General features: G+C 39.1%; 1 protein-coding gene across 4 annotated transcripts in view; it reads left to right on the top strand.

The window, feature by feature from the left end:
* ARK2N (arkadia (RNF111) N-terminal like PKA signaling regulator 2N) overlaps positions 1–18,852 on the top strand; it is a 67,244-nt gene that overhangs the window by 21,486 nt on the left and 26,906 nt on the right. For 3 of the 4 annotated variants that reach the window (XM_058171202.1, XM_058171199.1, XM_058171200.1), the window contains exon 3: positions 2,604–3,418. In XM_058171202.1, the coding sequence (XP_058027185.1) occupies positions 2,695–3,418 (724 nt within the window). In that variant the 5' untranslated portion in view covers positions 2,604–2,694. Of the gene's footprint in view, positions 1–2,603; positions 3,419–11,284; positions 14,397–18,852 lie in introns of those variants that run through there. The other variant, XM_058171201.1, reaches the window with a different exon arrangement.

Raw genomic sequence — 18,852 nt, 5'->3', positions numbered from 1 at the left:
AAAACAGTGCCCCCCACTTCCAGTTCCTGGAGCTGGTCCAGCAAGGTACCACGGTCAATAGTATCAAAAGCTACTGAGAAATCAAAATATTCCAAAATATTTATCTCTGTCTTTTTTGTTCTCCCATGCCATGGTTTTCTGCACCCACAGAGCATTTACATTGGACTCCTTTTTCATGAGATCATCATAAGATTCTTCTATTTTTACAAATCTTGGGTTCTCTCAGCGTAAAAATATCTCTCCGTTGTTTGTAGCTCCATTTTAACTACATTACCACTGTGACCATGTACCTGAAGTTAGATTTTGGAACTATTTACTAACTCAATTCAAGTTGCAGTTATAGCTTTATTATTGGCTTTAATTCTTCCGTTCCATTTGCCTTATACAACTGAGTTGTGACTTTTACAGCTCTTTTTTCTTTTGAAGGTGCTTCAGAAGACTTGACTGAATATAGAGCAACTATATCCGCTTTATATTTTTATGCCCTTTTTTTGAGTTGGGCAAAATGGTATGCAGATACTCCCAGATTGAAATCATGGCATTTTAAAGCAAAGATAAAAAAACAACTCTGCCTGAAGTTTGGAATGTATTTGCCAGTGACAATAAAGTTCCTAAATAAAGTTTGTTGTGATTAGTTTGACAATATAATCTAGGAATAGCTTAGACAGGAACATGTTGCACTGAAGACAAAAAAAAAAAAACCCAAAACCCAAATGTCTATGTTCTTGTCTATGTAAATGAAAATTTTCTTCTCAATACAACATGCTGGCATTGCCAGCAATAAACAGAGAATGTCACATCTTTTTCCATACAACACAACAAGATTGTCTTTACGTTTTTAGGATGTACTGTGATAGCTTAACATCAACTACAGAATGAAGTTAAATAAACCAATAATTTTTAGACTAGTAATTAACAACCTATGAATAGTTAAAAAATAGAAATCTAAAAACCTTAACATTAGTAATATTTATGTAATGCATATAGTTCATTCCCCCCCACACACACACAGAAACACACATCTTTGCATACACCCTATAGCAGGGGTGTCAAGCTCGATTTCATTGAGGGCCGTATCAGGGTTGTGTTTGACGTCGAGGGACCAGTGTGGGTGTGGCCAGGGGATGTGACCAGTTCAACGTCACTTGTGTCGGAGGGGGGGGAGCACCTGTGATAGCCTGAGTGCTCTGCAAGAGAAAATGGGCTTCTGAGTTCCATTTTTAGCTGCAATGGTTCCCCGCAATTGTCTACCAGCTAAAATGGAGCTTCGGAGGGCCACAGGCACCAGGGGCCAGTTCTTCGCTGTTTCCAGGGTGGTCCTGTGGGCCAGGTCTAAGCACTCCGCAGGCCGGATCCGCCCCCCCGGGCCTTGAGTTTGACAACCCCTGACCTAAGCTATCAGTCAATAGAAGAAAATATTGTGTTGAAAGTACTATGTTGAAAACAGCACAACCTGTGCTGTCTAGCATTACCTTGTATACCATACAATTCTGCTTTGGGGGATCAATCAAAACAGCTTACTGAATATAGAATGTAAGAAAGTAGATTAAGAATATTTTAAAATTTTAGTATTTTAAAAATACTAAAATGCTAGCAAACATTTTAAAAAGCAGCAAGCTTATCTACATGACCGACAAGCACTTTATAAAAACATGCTGTCTTATATTCACTTTAACCCTGGTGGCATTCATAATTCTCATGCTCCATCTACATCATTATTTTAGACAGACATGCAAATTTTATTGCACTGATTGATTGCACTTTGAAAAGACAGTGTGCTCAATTTTAAGATTTTGAGGCCCCTGTGTGGTTTGGAACCATACCTGTTGCTGAGGCATTTATTGATTTGTTATGCCATGATCTGGAAAGAAGAGTCTCTCTGTGAAGCAGATAGGTGGTTTAAAACATAATAAAAAATAAATAAAAATACTTGGATCAATTTTCAGTTTTTATATCAGATGAGTGTTGTGTATCAATGCAAACTATTTAACGGATGGTTGTAGCTTCCATTGTTCACTTCTCTTTCTTCTAAAAGACCAAGGTTTTCCCCTATTCTGCTTTCCCAATGCTCCTGGCAAGAGAATCTAGGCTAAAATTAATTTCTGCTCACAAATTGCCAAAACGAGAAGCTATGAAAATAGGCAAATGGATAAATTACAAAAGCAATATATTTCTTGACTTTTAAGCACACTCCACCCCATTGTAAAAATAGAGGTAAGTGGGGAAAGTCAGTATTCAAATTATAAAGTGTAGAAACATGTCAGCAATGATCGAGAACTGGGAGGTTTTCGTTTTCTTTTTGATAAATTTGTAGACATTTCAAAAATTCTGTTTTCACTTGTCATTATGGGGTACAGAGTAGAGATTGATGAGGAAAAAAGATGAATTTTAACAGCTGTAGAATCAGGCTGCAGCATAACAAAATGGACAAAAGTGAAGGGGTGTGTGAATACTTTCTGAATATACTGTACATCCTCCTAGATTTGCCCTGCTCAGTGGCATAATCAGCATGCTGCTTCTGTACTTTACAAAGCTCTTCATGAAATATCCAAATATGTCTCCATTGCCAGCTCACTCACCTGCTGTATGTGTTTTTCCCTTAGGTTGCTTTCCTGCTGAAGCCCTAGGTGAGTTTGCACTTCCACAAAGCTCTGGGTCCATCCTCTGAGGCCAGGAGAGACTTAAAATTCTGAAATGAAGATGGAGGCAGCAGACAGAACAGAAGAACTCATTGACCCAGAAGTCCCACCCAAACTCTCAGAGAAACAGGAGCCAGCTCTGGGCGAAGAGGGATCTATAGAACTGGATATGCCTGCTCAGAAAGAGAACCGAGCGCTGGGGGAGGATTCGGCAGTCCTCGCCTCGATGCCCTGCTTGCTGATGGAACTGAGACGGGACTCCTCCGAATCTCAGCTGGCCTCGACGGAAAGCGACAAGCCGACGGCTGGCCGCGTTTATGAGAGTGACTCTTCCAACCATTGCATGCTGTCCCCTTCATCCAGCGGCCATTTGGCCGATTCCGACACGCTCTCCTCCGCAGAAGAGAACGCTCCTGGCCAACCTGAAACGGCGGTCGAGGGAGACTCTTCCGCCGTGTCCGTGTCGACCGTCGGGAGGAAATCGAGGCGGTCCAGATCGGAGAGCGAAACCTCGACAATGGCTGCAAAGAAAAACAGGCAATCGAGCGACAAGCAGAACGGCCGCGTCGCTAAGGTCAAAGGTCACCGGAGCCAAAAGCACAAAGAGCGCATCCGGCTACTGAGGCAGAAGCGGGAGGCCGCCGCCCGCAAGAAGTATAACCTGCTGCAGGACAGCAGTACCAGCGATAGTGACCTAACCTGTGACTCGAGCACCAGCTCGTCGGACGACGACGACGAAGTTTCAGGGAGCAGCAAGACAATCACTGCAGAGATACCAGGTAGAGGATGTTTTTTAAACTGAACTGGCAAAAAAAAAAAAAGCTCCTGCCATCGTTTCTCAGCTGTTGGGCTAAATTTAGAAAGGAAGGAGCAAAAAAAAAAAAAAAAAGTAAATAATTCGCTAGGAGAACCAGAGCTCTGTATAAATACAAGGGGCTGCAACGTATTTTAAAACATGACATGTTTTCAAGGCGGGTAAGGAGGGTTTCTCAGTGCTCTTATTTGCACGATAGTTCACCTTAAATAATAATAATCCAGACAAATCGTGATAATGTTGAGTTGTCCATTATTTCCCCCCTTTCCCCGCCACCCCACTTCTTCTGCTGGTTGGCATTAGTGCACCTTAGATTGTAATCTTTAAAAACAGTCTACTTTGCTGCTATTTCATTCTGAATGGGCTGTTGTTTTAAAGTGCTGCAGCTGCTCCTCTCTCTGCATCTGAAATTTCAGGAGGCATCTTACTGCTTCTACGACAAGCCCTCCTCCCTTTTTAATGTTGCACTTTCTAGCTCTGTTTCAGTGCATGATAAGCTGGTTCAGCTTTGCTGCAAAGTTTTCTAATAACAGGCAACTCGGTTATTTCAGAACCCATGTAAGGAACACTTTGCACACAGGTTGCAAGTGGGTGTCTCCCCCATGCTATCCCACAGTTTCAGAAGAGAGCTAACATGCTCCACTGTGTGGATTGCACAAGTATCAATACTATTTTCCCCCACCCTCACCGCCCTGCTGCATCTAAATTGAGACAAAAAATATTTTGGCTGCTCTCATAAAATAACAGAAGGTGTGTTATTTAAAAAAAAAAAAGACTGTTAAGGCCTACATTATTCCTCTAGCTGAAATAGCATGATCAGGAATATGTATCAAACTATTCAGCATATGGTATTCAAACATAATTGCATTTATAGCAACCTTAAAATAAAATACTGTTTAAAAATCCTTTGGTTTGCTAATCTTTTATGGGTGAACATGCATTTATCTCTTTTACGCAAAAGGAAGTGAGTTTTGTAATTGCAGTTGGTGTTCTAAGTAAATCTGCTCCTATGCTGTGTAGGATGGCTTGGAAGGCTACAATGTTAAGCTCAGAACGTGGCCCTTCAGTGTTCTTTCTAGCACTTGTGATAGGTTCTGCCTTTGCACAATACATGGAGGTTTGCATTTGTGCTCGGGTTGCGTATTGCAGACACTGTAGCCCTCCAATCTCCATTTTAATTTGGATCTCATGAAGGCTCCGCAAAGCATTTGAAATTAATGAAAGTTGTCACAGCTGTGTGAGGTGGATGCTCTGGACATCACATTTATTTTAAAACAATAGTTAATCCTGGGGGTTTCCTTTGAAATGGTTATTTTATTTGATCACAGACTATACACAAGTATTTACCGTTGTCTTGATTAGAACAGACTAGCAAAAGATACACATAGTGTATCTCTTGCTGGGCTTCACTATTTCAGATTGTAAGTTATGTGCTTCTCCACATAAACTGTTGGTAATGCAACCAGCGGGATACAATCTCAGATGTTACAGCACCATCACAAATAAAATTCAGTATGGCTTTTGCTGGACTGGTTTTGTTTGAACATAATTCAGTGCAGCCTTCATTCAGATTGCAAGTCAGGGTAGCTAATTTTCTCTTTAGCTATGTGCAAATGTTGGCTATGGGGAAATAAATTATATGCATCAGAAAATTATGAATAGGAACAGATTTTTTTTTTGCCACTGAACAAGGGATTCTATTTGAATCTGTTTATAAGGTATTCATTTGCTCATTTTTAATAAATGTATGAAACAAACATCAGTGGCTCAGGCTGTAAGATAGCCTGTTATTAAAACACAGCAGCCTCCAATTACTGCAGGCTCGAATTCCACCAGGCCCAAGGTTGACTCAGCCTTCCATCCTTTATAAGGTAGGTAAAATAAGGACCCAGATTGTTGGGGGGGCAATAAGTTGACTTTGTAAATATACAAATAGAATGAGACTATTGCCTTATACACTGTAAGCCGCCCTGAGTCTTCGGAGAAGGGCGGGGTATAAATGTAAATAAAAATAAAATAAAAAAATAAAAACCTTTTCAGAGTAATATTCTGATATATAAAACTACATATAATTCTGTTATATGTTATTTAACTTAGCTGATTGAACCTTAGCAAACCTACTTAGTGTAGATTTTCCTCATTGGCAGATCCAGAAATAGTCCCCTTGGCATTTTTTTAAAAAAAAATTCTTCTGCATGAAGGTTACAGGTGTAGTTGTGATGTTCTTAGAAGTGTAAATCTATTCTGGGAATTTTTTTTTGCTATACAACAAATAGGATTAGGTTAAAATAGGAGATTGTAAAGCTAAACAAATGTTAGTGAGCAGGCAGTTCGAAGAAACATGTTTCTGCATCTTAATTTATTTATTTATTATTCACACTTTTATACCGCCCTATCTCCCTAGGGACTCAGGGCGGTTTACAGCCATATAAAAAAAACATATATATATACAGGGTAAAACATTAATTTAAAAAACTTATTACATAGGCCGAATATTTAAAATAAAGATATAAATAATAAAACCCATTTAAAACCAAATTTAAACATTTAAAATTTAAAATTCTAGTCCAGTCCTGCGCAGATAAATAGATGTGTCTTAAGCTTAATTCTATATTTTACATGCTATATTTTTAGCATATGAAGAGATTTCACTTCACTTGATTGAGCAGGCTGCTGTCAGTGAGGGAAATGAAATTGGAAAAATAAAGTGCAAAAGTACATAATCTATGCCTATTCATTTACATTTTAATTTACATTTTGCCTATAAATAGGAAAAAATTCCCCTCCTAAAGTAATCCTGATCAGACTACATTTGAAAAAAATATACCGTATATACTCGAATATAAGCCGATCCGAGTATAAGCCGAGATCCCCAATTTTACCCCAAAAAACTGGGGTAAACTGGGGACTCGAGTATAAGCCGAGGGAGGGAAATGAGGCAGCTACCGGTCAGGGAAAGCCTCCCTCCCTCAGCCGAGAAGGCTGGCGGCTCCCCCGCCCCGCCCTCTCACTGCACCGGCAGGGCTTCCCCGCGCTAATGCAAAAGCCCGCCAAGTTTGCACCATCCGGGATAATGTGAAAAAAAGAAGGAAAAAAAACTCGAGTATAAGCCGTATATACTCGAGTATAAGCCGAGGGGACGTTTTTCAGCACAAAAAACGTGCTGAAAAACTCGGCTTATACTCGAGTATATACGGTATATAAAACATTTATGATGCTACTATTTTATCTTTTGTTGAGGTATGTATATATAATAACACATATTTTAAGGATAAATAAGTTTGAATTTTGACAGTTAAAACATGAATAGTGATAATATGAATTAGTATGAATTGCTTTCATTGTGCAGTGTTTATCAGTTGGTAGGAATTAGGATTAATAGCTTATACTGCCATTGGTACAAATAGAGAAATGAGTCTATGACAATTCAGTTTTAAATAAAATTACATTTTAAATGATAGAAGCATTTCGCAACAAGAAATGGCCAGAATTCAATGCTGTCGTTTGGAAGTACCACAGCCTTGCTCAGAAACATGGGCATCTGCCAAGATGATGCTAGGTGTGTGTGCGCATAATGACAACATATGCTTCTTGTTACCGTTGTATAAATGCCACAATGCTTGTCATCTGATGCCAGTCCCGATCGAGGCATTTGGGTGATGACTTCATTGCACTCAGATAATCATTTTGGCATCATCGCAATTTGTGCTGTAGCTCAGGAGGGTTGATAGATCTGGACTTGATCTGTAGTGCAGGGAAAATGGTAATTGTATTGACAAGTTGCATAATGTTTACCTTTCTAGGTCCAAGTGACAGGGAGAAACCTTTCACCATCTTTGCTGTCAATTGGAATACAGGTAGTCCTTGACGTACAACATTTATTTAGCGACCGCTCAAAATTACCACAGCACTGAAAAGGGGAACTTATGACCCTTTTTCCCACTTACAACTGTTGTAGCATCCCCATGGTCATGCAATCAAAATTTGGAAGCTTGGCAAGTGACTCATATTTATGACGGTTGCAGTGTCCCGGGGTCATGTGATCCTCTTTGGCGATCTTCTGACAAGCGAAGTCAACAGGGAAGCCAGATTCACTTAAAAACCAGGTTACTAACTTAATAACTGCAGTGATTCACTGAACTGTGGCAAAAAGGTTGTAAGATGGGGCAAAACTCACTTAACTGTCTCGCTTAGTAATTGTAATTTTGGACACAATTGTTGTTGTAAGTTGAGGACTACCTGTAATAGCAACCTGACCCAGAAGATGGACTTCAGGCCTCTGTCTTCATCTTTAAGATGATAAGATAATAATAGGAAGCAAGGAGCCTTTTTTTTGTACATGCTAACAGAACTGAGGCATTAGCGCCGTGGCAGACAATGAAATAAGGAAATTCTGCATATTTCTATTGTCTTGAATGAAGAAGGGAGAGGAGGTAGAGGCTTATTATACCTGAGATGTAGTTAGAACTTTTGCTGACTGATGGACATCAGTCATGCATTCGCTGTCCTTTTCCTTAGCTCTCAATAGAAAAGGGAGGTCGGAGGCAGGTACTAAAACATTGCTTTTTTCATTGGGTCAGAGAGATTGCACGTTACCTAATTTGGATTTGCCTCTGATGTTGTGTTGCCAATGAGGGTTTGGTTGACCAGCGTGAGTACCCCAAATTTGTAAACCTCTGAATATTGGGGTTATTCCCCAGAGGTGTTTTGATGTATGTATTCACAAACTGAAAGAGAAATAGCAAATATGTGGTTCTTTTATTCTCTTCCTTGTGGTAAAAAATAATTCAAAAGAATAAAATAAGCCCATAATGTAAGGAATTGGTTTTGTTTCCTACACATTTTTTCTTGATGACCTAACTCAGGGGTCTGCAAATTTGGCTCTTTTAAGACTTGTGGACCTCAACTCCCAGAGTTGAAGTCCATAGGTCTTAAAAGAACCAAGTTTACAGACCCCTGACCCAACTCATACAAAAGTGTTACATTATCTTTTTAAGAAGTGTTCCTTTTGTAGACTGAAGTCTCGTAGTTTTGCAGTTGGGATTAATGTAGAATTTCCTCAGCTGTGTCTTTGCAGAGAAATTCAGTGTTGATGGTTTTTGTAGTTTCTATTGCCTGAATACAGCAGTAAGGCTTTGCTTTTGAATTCAGAACAGAATATGATGATCTGGATTGTTCACAATTTTCTCTGAAATATGCATCATGGTTTCAGGAGCCATCTGAAAAGTGTAGCAGATGCTCCTGGTTATTCTTAGCTCACAATGCATCCTGGTTCACGAGCAGTTTTCCAGATATGGTTGGACTATAGTTTCATTAACGGTGAATAATAGTTTGCTAGTTTGTGTTTGGGGAGTTATATAAAAACCCTTGGAGGGCTATAGGTTACAGAATAACAGAGTTGGAAGGGACCTTGGAGGTCTTCTAGTCCAACCCCGTGCTCAGACAAGAAACCTATACCAGTGGCTCCCAATCTTGTGGGCATCAAGGACCAGCTCTGTGGAGAGAGGTTTTTCGTGAACCGGAGGGGTCATGGTTTCGTGTGCTATGTGCACACCGTGGATGGGCCTTTGCGCGGTCCGGTTTCTGGCATGCACGGACCAAGGGTTGTGGAGACCCCTGCCCTATATCAATTCAGACAGATGGTTGTCCAATGACTTCTTCAAAACTCCACTGATGGAGCACTCAACTTCTGAAAGCAAGCTGTTCCACTGATTAATTGTTCTAACTGTCAGGAAATTTCTCCTTAGTTCTAGATTGGCTCTCTCCAACCTAGGTTAGGGGACATTAGTCTGAATTCGTACAAAAATAACATTTCCTTTAACATTTCAACCCTTTTCTAATTTCCTAGCTGCTTTCATTAAGTTTTATTGGTAACAGTAGAAAAATGATTTGTTTTACCAAGTTATTTTTTATTTTCCAATCTATTCTACATCCTGGGATTTCTCCGTAGTCTCCTATTATTAATTTTTCATTGTAAAGTCTAACCATCTTTAGCCTTTGTTTGACAAGACCAAAGTTGACTAGATGCTGTATTTGATATGAGTTTAGTCCTATATAGACATATCTTTACAACTGCATTAATTTATTCTTGCCTTCTTGCATTATGCTTTTTTGACTCCTACTTTAGCCTACTACCCTATATTTTCAGGTTGCCTTCCATCCAAGTCCAGAGCAGGCCCTGTTTAGCTTCTGAGCCAGACAAGTCAGCCAAATAAAGTTATTTGCTGATTACCTGGGTGTTAAATCTGTATGCCTACATCTAGCCCATTTATTTGATAAAGTTCCCTTTATATTAATGATTTATTGCTATTTGGGAGAAAAAAAACCAAAAGGTTCATCTAAACAACCTAATTCTTCAGTCTCCATGATTTTCTGGTACGTTCCCATAGGCATCAGTTTAATAGACCAGTTTTTGCTTTAACATCTGCAGAAGGCTGTAGCAAACTCAACTGTAGATTTATGTGGAAAAACACATTCCTCTGCCTTCACTATCATGGCTTTATTTTATAATAGGAAAGATTAGATTTTTTAATGTCTCTAAAACAAAAATGTTAGTTATTACCATCTCAGATAAAATATGCAGATGGTATGCATATGAAGTCCACACCAAAAGAAATCCTGAAAACAATTTATAATAACCACTGGAAATAATTAGTATATTTCGCTGTTTGTGTTCCTCCTAATTTTCCTCTATACCCATGTTTATCTACTTTGTCCTTAGTCATTTTATTCCCTGACAAAATACCACAATTTTTGGCAACGCTCTAAATATTATCAGAATACAAATTGAAAATTAAATTTGTTTACATTTCTATGAGTATGATATTAGAAAGTTGCATCAGACTTAGTCTTATTTAAAATCTTGATTTCAGTGGGTATATTCTAGTCTGGACTTTTCCAAAGTGTTTCTTTGGGAATATCTAGAATTGTGTAATTGTTAATTTGTGTGACATAATAGCAACTGCCCGCAGGACCAGTTTTTTTCCAATAAAGTCCACAGACTAGGTCTCCAAGGTTTGGGATTTAAATTTGTTTTCCCAGCAGAGTGGTGATGGCTACCAAATTAGAAGTTATTAAACAATTTAACAGAAGATATCAAAGGCTACTAGTCATGATGACATACTTGCTGGGAAACATAATTGAAAGCATAATTTCATGTCTTCATCATAAGCTGCAAAGGGATATCTGAGAGCATTGCTGGGAACAGAATGCAGGACTGGATGGATTTTTAGTCTGATTGTCTTATTTTCTTTTTAAAGCAGTATAATTAAAGTTGGTTTGACATAATTAGTTGTGTACAGCTTCCCCCGCTGGATAGCTAAGCCTCTTTTAAATCTTAGAGGCCTAGAGAATGACAGTAACCCTAAGATGAACAGCTGTCATGTTTATGGGTAATACGTTGAGGTACAACCAGGAATGGCTGTCACCTTCAAATCTTGCTAACTCCCAAAGATACTCACCAATGGATTAATAGAAGTGAAATGCTGAACCTGCTCTGATCTGCTTTGGGAGGGCAACTTTATGTTAAGAATAATATGCATACAGCCTAGATTTGAGATTGTTTTTTTAAATTTTTTTTTTTTGCAACAAAGGCTTAAACTGCATATGGGAATTGTGTTCATTTCACTTTCTGAGAATAATTCTGAAAATCAAAAAAGGTTAATTTGCGGGTGGTTTATGAACGCAGACATGGTGCTCCTCTGGGACGGTGTCTCTCGGTCAGTTAGAGCAAGCGTGTAGCTCGTTCAGGCATACTCGCATGCCTTAAATGTGTGGATGTGATTATCTTCCTTTAATGATATCTGATGCCATGGCCTCAATGTCTTTCAAGCTGGCTTCAGTCGTGCTGGGGGATCTGGAGGAGCGACCAGGGAAATTCCAGGATTGCTTGACAGGGGCACCGTGTGGGATAGGAACTGCATAGGCAGCGTCCTAGAAGAGGCCATGAACTGCTTTGCCGAGATGCAGAGGCAGACAGAGGAGAAGTTTCGCATGTGGATAGAGAAACTCACTCGCCTGGACACCGATGAAGAAAGCAAGCAGCAACTGGAGTCCAGGGAACCTAAAGCCCCCTTAGATGGCCAAAGAATCTCCTCAACTCCTCAGGCAGGGATTTTTATGCAGGTGCCGCCGGATAGCCAAGTACTTCCACAGCAGCAGCCCTTTAACTCTTACGCCGGCTGTCAAAATACCGATATGGCTTTAGAGGTTCCAGAGACTTTGAATAACAATTTCCAAGCTCTTTTCCCTGAAAACGGGAATATCATGGAATCCAGCTTGAACCCATCACAAACTTAACAAGATCCTCAAGCGGCTATGGTTAACCCAAATCTTGACTGGAAAAGCTGACCGTTGTAAAAACAAATAACACATTTTGGTTCCTTCTTTTAGGCTTTTTAAACAGCGTTTATTTTTCTTGTCGCCTTCTTGAGAAAAGAGATGTCATTTGGTTTTGCCATTGAGATGCTCTTCCTGGCTTTCCATCAGCAGAGCTTACGAATTATCGAGCTTATTTTGTGGATCTTACTTGTAGGACCAATCAATGTATTCCTTAACTGCTCCTTTTGCATGCCAGAATTGTTTATTTGTATATAGATATATAGATATATAAAAAAAAGATTTGAAATTGAAAGACTCATATACCAAATCAGTATGTCCTGTAAATATTTTCTTAAAACAAATGCTAGCATCTATATATTGTGCATCTTAAACAGGATTATAATACTGCTTGCCATGTTTGGTTCCTCCATCACTTAGGGCAGAAATTGGCTGATTTGTGAATTGGAAAGTTTTTGATAAACCATTCACTCTTCTCATTCACTTTCATGCAAGTTTTTGCATTCACAGTATTTATATTTAGAGGAATCTTTCATTTTGTAAAAACGTACTAATCCTAACGGCCAGAGGAATTTGAGAGAGAAAAATAATAGATCTCTCTCTCCAAGAGTTAAATTAATTTGGGAACATTGAACGAGATTAAGTAAACATTTAGAAGCATTTAATTGTCGGTGTGGGTGTGTTTCATACAATCAAATTGTAATGTTATGCTATCAATTCTGGACTATATTGTGAAATAATAGTGGGGTTAAATCTTGAAATTTGGTCAGTTGTAAATTACAAATTGAAAGATGTTGTCATTTGCAGCCCATAAAATGGTATCAGGCACTCATGAAAGAATTCATAGCATGATCATTTTGATTGCTCTTCTTTTAGTTAGCATCTCTTGTGCTGCATAATAAATTCCTTCCCTGCTTTTCTAACCTTGATGCCAAATGACAGTTTTAAAGATTCAAGCATTAACAAATATTCTTCTGTTGTGTGGTTTATGATTGACACCCTTGTTTTCCTGATACCTGCACTGGGTTCCCTGTTGGTTCAGATAATGGCAAAAACTTGGACTCTTAAAACCCACTTAGGCTAAGTTTTGAGGGACACTTCTGTCTATACATTTAAGGCAGGGGTCTCCAAACTTGGCAGCTTTAAGACTTGTGGACTTCAACTCTCAGAATTCCCCAGCCAACATGGCTGACTGAGGAATTTCAGAGGTTGAAGCCCACAAGTTGCTAAGTTTGGACACCCCTGGTTTAAGGGATGAAAACTCTTCTGTGCCCTATCCGTTCAGAGTTCATTTTCAGAATATTCTTTCTTTCTTATCCCATCTCATTGACCTTAAAAAAAAAAATCCACGTTTTTCTGAGCATTACAAGTAAATGTGGAAATGGTGTGTATGGACACATAATAAGACCTTGAATAAGTGGGTTTTGTTGCATGGCTTTCTGGATTGCTGCTGTTTTTTCCATGCCTTTATTTTTAGAAACATTTTTCTAAGCTCTTGTCACTGAGCATTCTTCCTAGTGGTGTTGGTTGGGGATACCCATTCAGTGTTCAGTTATTGTAATTCTTTTCAGTTTAAAATTTTCTTCATGCCTGGGATAAGTTATTGAGTAAACATCCTTTACAAGTTAAAGTTGGTCCCAAAGAAGTCAGAAGTTCTTATGGTTCCTATTTGGGATTTCATATAAAAAGCACTTTTTCACTATGCTAAAAATTAAAAATATACAGTATGTAGCCCAGTCTGGTTAAATTTATGCTCGACTGATTCCTCACTCCACAGTTAATGAGATCCTAAACATGTTTACTCAGAAGTAAATCCCACACAGGTCACTGCAGCTTTTTCTTGGTTTAGGATTGCAACCTAAATTTTCAATTGTAAAAATTGATGGGGAACTAACAAATTGTTTGAGTACCCCTGTATGAGGATGCTGTGTGTTTTTCTCAAGGCTGCTGCTACCACATGGAGAGCAGTCTGTGAAAGGGAAAAGCCCTTGGAATGCAGTTTGTGAAAAGGCATGCAGTGAAATGATAAGCATTCAAAAATTCAAAAAATTAAATTTAAAGCAATACCTTGGATGCCTGTACTTTATAGATATCTTCAGCTATTGCTCATTGATCCATCTTGTTTAATTTTATCTGTGAATGTTTTTTAAGGAAAAGGGATTTTTTTAAAAAAAATTAAAAATATGTAAACCGGTTTCCTACCCTCTCCTCTACATAATTTATTTTAGGAGAAAAAAAGCAGCTTTTTAAAAGCGGCATTGTTCAGGGTATCTGTTCAAAAGGCTATGCAGGAAATAATATGTAAAACAAATGTGAATGGTTTCTAAAATAAGTTTGGTGTTAATAGTTTTCCATGTATCATATTGATATGGATGTGAATTTGATACCTTCCTAACCTTAAAAATGTGTACATTTAACTGGTTTTAAACAGTAGGGAATCTAGTATCTGGAAGTTGGTTTTGGTTTTTGTTTTGCCTTGAATAAAGCATAAATTTGCCATTCTTTTACAAATTAAGAATGTGTAGTTTTTATTGTATTGCAGTTATTTTGTTTTGCTCTTGAGATAACAGGTAAAAATTTAGGATTATGTTCCGAGGAGGCTGCCAGCTTTATAGGTCTTCCCAAGCACGCAGAGACCTTGGTTTAATACCATTTTCTTGCCTTAGTTACATTCTGAAACATTACAGGATATAAGAAATCAGATACGGTTTATTGGTAGATTTTTCCCAAAATATTATTTCTGATTGGATTCTAAACTGACATATGAAACAGCTCTTGACATAATCTTTCGAACTCTCAGCCTGTAAAAGTCATTGCAAAAAATAAACTTAGAATTAAAGGTGATTTAAAGGTCATATTTGTTTTCCACAAAACCTCTGTAGCATTCCTGTTGGTGCCAGTGAACTGGATTTTGTTAAAATGTTGCTATACAAAGACACAAGTAGTCCTCAACATACAACAGTTCATTTAGTGACGGTTCAAAGTTAGCACTGAAAAAGTGACTTATGGCCATTTTTTCACACTTATGGCCACTGCAGCCTCCTCATGATCATGTGATCAAAATTCAGATGCTTGGTAACTGACTCATATTTATGACGGTTGCAGTGTCCCGGGGTCATGTGATAATCTTTTGAGACCTTCTGACAAGCAAAGTCAATGGGGAAACTAGACTCACTTCACAACCCTGTTAACAATGGCAATGATTCACTTAACGACTGTGGCAAGAAAGATTGTAAAATGGGGGCAAAACTCACTTAAATGTCTTGCTTAGTAAGATAAATTTTGGGCTTAATTGTCATACATTGAGGACTACCTGTAGCCTGACAGTCAAGAGTAAGGATATTGTTACTGTTTAAATCAGGGCTCTCCAACCTTGGCAATTTTAAGACTTGTGGACCAACTCCCCGAATTCCCGATCCAAGGTGTCCAACCTTGGAAATTTTAAGATTTGTGGACTTCAACTCCCAGAATTCCCCAGCCAGCCACAGGTCCACATGATGGCTGGGTAATTCGGAGTTGAAGTCCACAAGTCTTAAAATTGCCAAAGTTGGAGACCCCTGATTTAAATCATGGTTTAGCAAAAGTCAGCTATGAAAAAGTAGAAGTGTCACTTCCATTAATCTCAGTTATGGGTAAATGACGTAGGGTTTCAGTACAATAAGAGCCATGATTCCAACTAACTGTATTTGAAGTCATAACAGCCATGGTTATAACCAACCATATTTGAAGCAAAGAGCTCTGGGAGAGGGGCAGAGAAGTTGAAGACACCAATAACTATATCTTGATTTCAGCTAATTGCATTAGCAATGTAAAATTTGATTCATTAGGGTCTTATCTGCCAGATTAGTACATGAAACTACCATGTAATTCTTTTTATCGGTTCCTTCATGTGTTTGTCTCTAAGATTTTATGAACATGAAAAATACAATAATTAATGGGGTGCAGAAGGAGGAACATGACCAGGTGATGAATTAGAAACAAACAAGTAGCTTGCAAGTTTGGCTCCAAATAACTTGAAATCTTATTTCTAAAGGAGTGTATATTTTCTATACAGTCATTTTTCCCTCTACTTTCAGAACTTTTGCTTATTTTCACCAATTGTTAGTGAATCCCTTATATGCTCAGACTCTTGTTCTGGCTAAATGCGGAAAATGTCAAATTGCAAACGATGAGGTGTCAAAAGATTTTGGGTTCATATTGGATATGCCCAAATAGTATTGCAGTTACTAGTAATACTATTTGCAGTCACCGCAGTATTCCTTCAGTATCGTGGTGCCAGTTTACCTTAAATTTACTCTTCTCCCCTTTATCTCCTCCTGCAAATTCCTCTTTGCGCTTTTTTTTTTGGTGGGAGCTGTTTCTCATCTTTCCCTTGAGCAGCCTCAGAAGATCAAGATCACAAAAGAAGACCTGGAAACCATCCCCCTCCCCATAGGATAAAATGGAACCCCATCCAGATTTTTCTTCCTGTTGTCTGTCACTACCAAATAGTTTTTAGATTACTCCACTTTTACAATGAAATTGAATTCAGTAGCGGCTTACTTCTGAGTAAGTATAAGGTTGTCCTGTAAGCCACAAGTCGAGAACAACATGGAGATGCTATTCAGGTTACATATCCTACTTGGTTTGTAGTAACCCAGGAAGATTTATTTCATTGAGTTGGGTTTGTAGACAATGTATTGTCTTTGTCATTATTGTTCTCCATAGTGTGGCGATGGGAGGCGCCATTTGGGTTATTCCAGTCTCTAGCTCTATGGTCTCTAAGTTGAAAAAAAAATTCTGAGGATCCGCCTCCCAGCTCCCAAAAAAAGTTCGCCAGCTTTTTTCAACTCAGCCTCAGCTATGGTCGCTTAATTTTTAGCTCCAGAGCTTTAGAGCTGAGCTATATTATTCCCTGGATATCCTTTTCTTATTTTTGGATTTTGGTCATTATTGTTTTGTGTGAATCCAGCCAGAGGGGCTTAAGTAACTGGAAGAGAGGATCCTGCATGGTTCATTCCATTACCAGTTGCCCAGTCCTTTCTAGGAAGCAAGTCCGGTTTATGATGATTAATTGGAAGTGTCAGTAGCTCAGTAAGAAATGCGATCCCAAAAAAGAATTGGAACCCAGGTCTTATTATATTGAGAAGTGTTTTTCCTATTGCCTTGGCTCCCATACTTAACTATTAATTGCTTTAACTTTGATTTACTAGTAAGTTACAGTGACTGGTCACACATCACACAAAGCTGCAGTTCAAAGTAATTTTGGCTTTGTATCATTGCTGCAGTGGCGCAATGGTTAGAATGCAGTATTGCAGGCTTCTTCTGCTGACTGTCGGCTGCCAGCAATTTGGCAGATCGAATCTCATCAGGCTGAAGGTTGACTCAGCCTCCATCCTTCCGAGGTGGGTAAAATGAAGACCCAGATTGTTGGGGGCCATAGGCTGACTCTGTAAACTGCTTAGAGAGGGCTGTAAAGCACTGTAAAAACGGTATATAAGTCTAAGTGCCATTGCATGAATCTTGACATAATTTGTAAGCTATGGCTTAGCGCAATGTATGAACTTACGAGACCACCTGCTGTTACCCTATGCCTCCCACCGACCCGTAATCTCTCACAGAGAGGGTCTCCTCAGGGTGCCGTCCGCCAAACAATGTCAGCTGGCGGCCCCCAGGGGTAGGGCCTTCTCTGTGGGAGCATCGACGCTCTGGAATGAACTCCCCCCTGGCCTACGTCAAGTGCCTGATCTTCGGACCTTCCGTCGTGAGCTAAAAACATATTTATTTATTAAAGCGGGACTGGCATAAATAGATTGATTTTAAATTGGGGTTTTATTAATATTTTAAATTTTAAATTCATTTTAATTCTCAGCCGTTTAGTAATTGTTATATTTTAATTCGTTTTAATTATATATATCCTGTATTTTATTCTGGCTGTACACCGCCCTGAGTCCTTCGGGAGAAGGGTGGTATAAAAATTTAATAAAATAAAATAAAATAAATAAATAAAACAAATCCAACTGTCCTACTCAGGAAACTATCATACAGTTTATGTACTAAGCCAGTGGTTGGGTTCAGACATCACACTAAGCCATTTAATGCAAGGGACGTGGTGGCTCAATGGCTAAGACACTGAGCTTGTTGATCAAAAGGTCAGTGGTTCGAATCCCTAGTGACGCATGACTTGTCCCAGCTTCTGCCAACCTAGCAGTTCGAAACCACGTAAAAAATGCAGATAGAAAAATAGGGATCACCTTTGGTGGGAAGGTAACAGCATTCCATGCACTTTGGTGTTTAGTCATGCCAGCCACATGACCACGGAGACATCTTTGGACAGCGCTGGTTCTTCGGCTTTGAAACGGAGATGAGCACCACCCCCTAGAATCGGGAATGACTAGCACATATATGCAAGGGGAATCTTTACCTAAACTACAGTAGCTGAGGTGAACGGATTGCTGTGGTCTCCAAGGAAGCTAAACTATGGTTTATTTTAAATATGCTTGATTATTTGAAGCAAGCTTTGTTGAAGTAATATGATATGGTAAGCCATAAATCACAGCTTATTAAAGACAGTAGCTGAGTTACGTAACCTACAGTAGTACCAAAGGTGGAAAAAATCACAGATTTAGCTCCTGGCTTACTGTCTTCTCCTGACACTGCTTTTGCGTGCTGAGTATTTTATCTTTTTAAAGCATTTTTTACTACCTATTGGGGGAAGTCTGTTTTTGCTCCCAAGAGGCCCCCCTGAAGCCTGCTAGGCCAAAAACCGGAGGTGGGGGGGGTGCTGCGAAAGAAAGAAAAAAGGAGAGAAGGAAGAAAGGAAGAAAGAAAGAAAGAAAAAAAGAAAGAAAGAAAGAAAGAAAGAAAAAGAAAGGGAGGGAGGGAGGGAAAAAGGAGAGGAGGGAAGGACCACAAACCTGGCACTTGACGCAGCTTCAGAGGATACTTTGAAAGAGCACAGCAATCAATCCAGGGCTGGAAGGGACCTGGAGGTCATCTAGTCCAACCCCTTGCTCCAGGACATTGTTAAAGTGGGTTTCTGTCTTTTGACCCCCCAACCACATGACTACATAGCCACGCCCA

Source organism: Ahaetulla prasina, chromosome 2 (assembly GCF_028640845.1).
Source record: "Ahaetulla prasina isolate Xishuangbanna chromosome 2, ASM2864084v1, whole genome shotgun sequence".
Taxonomy (NCBI): Eukaryota; Metazoa; Chordata; class Lepidosauria; order Squamata; family Colubridae; genus Ahaetulla; species Ahaetulla prasina.
Note: the sequence above shows the minus strand (reverse complement) of the source record. Positions and strands in the feature narration are given on the sequence as shown.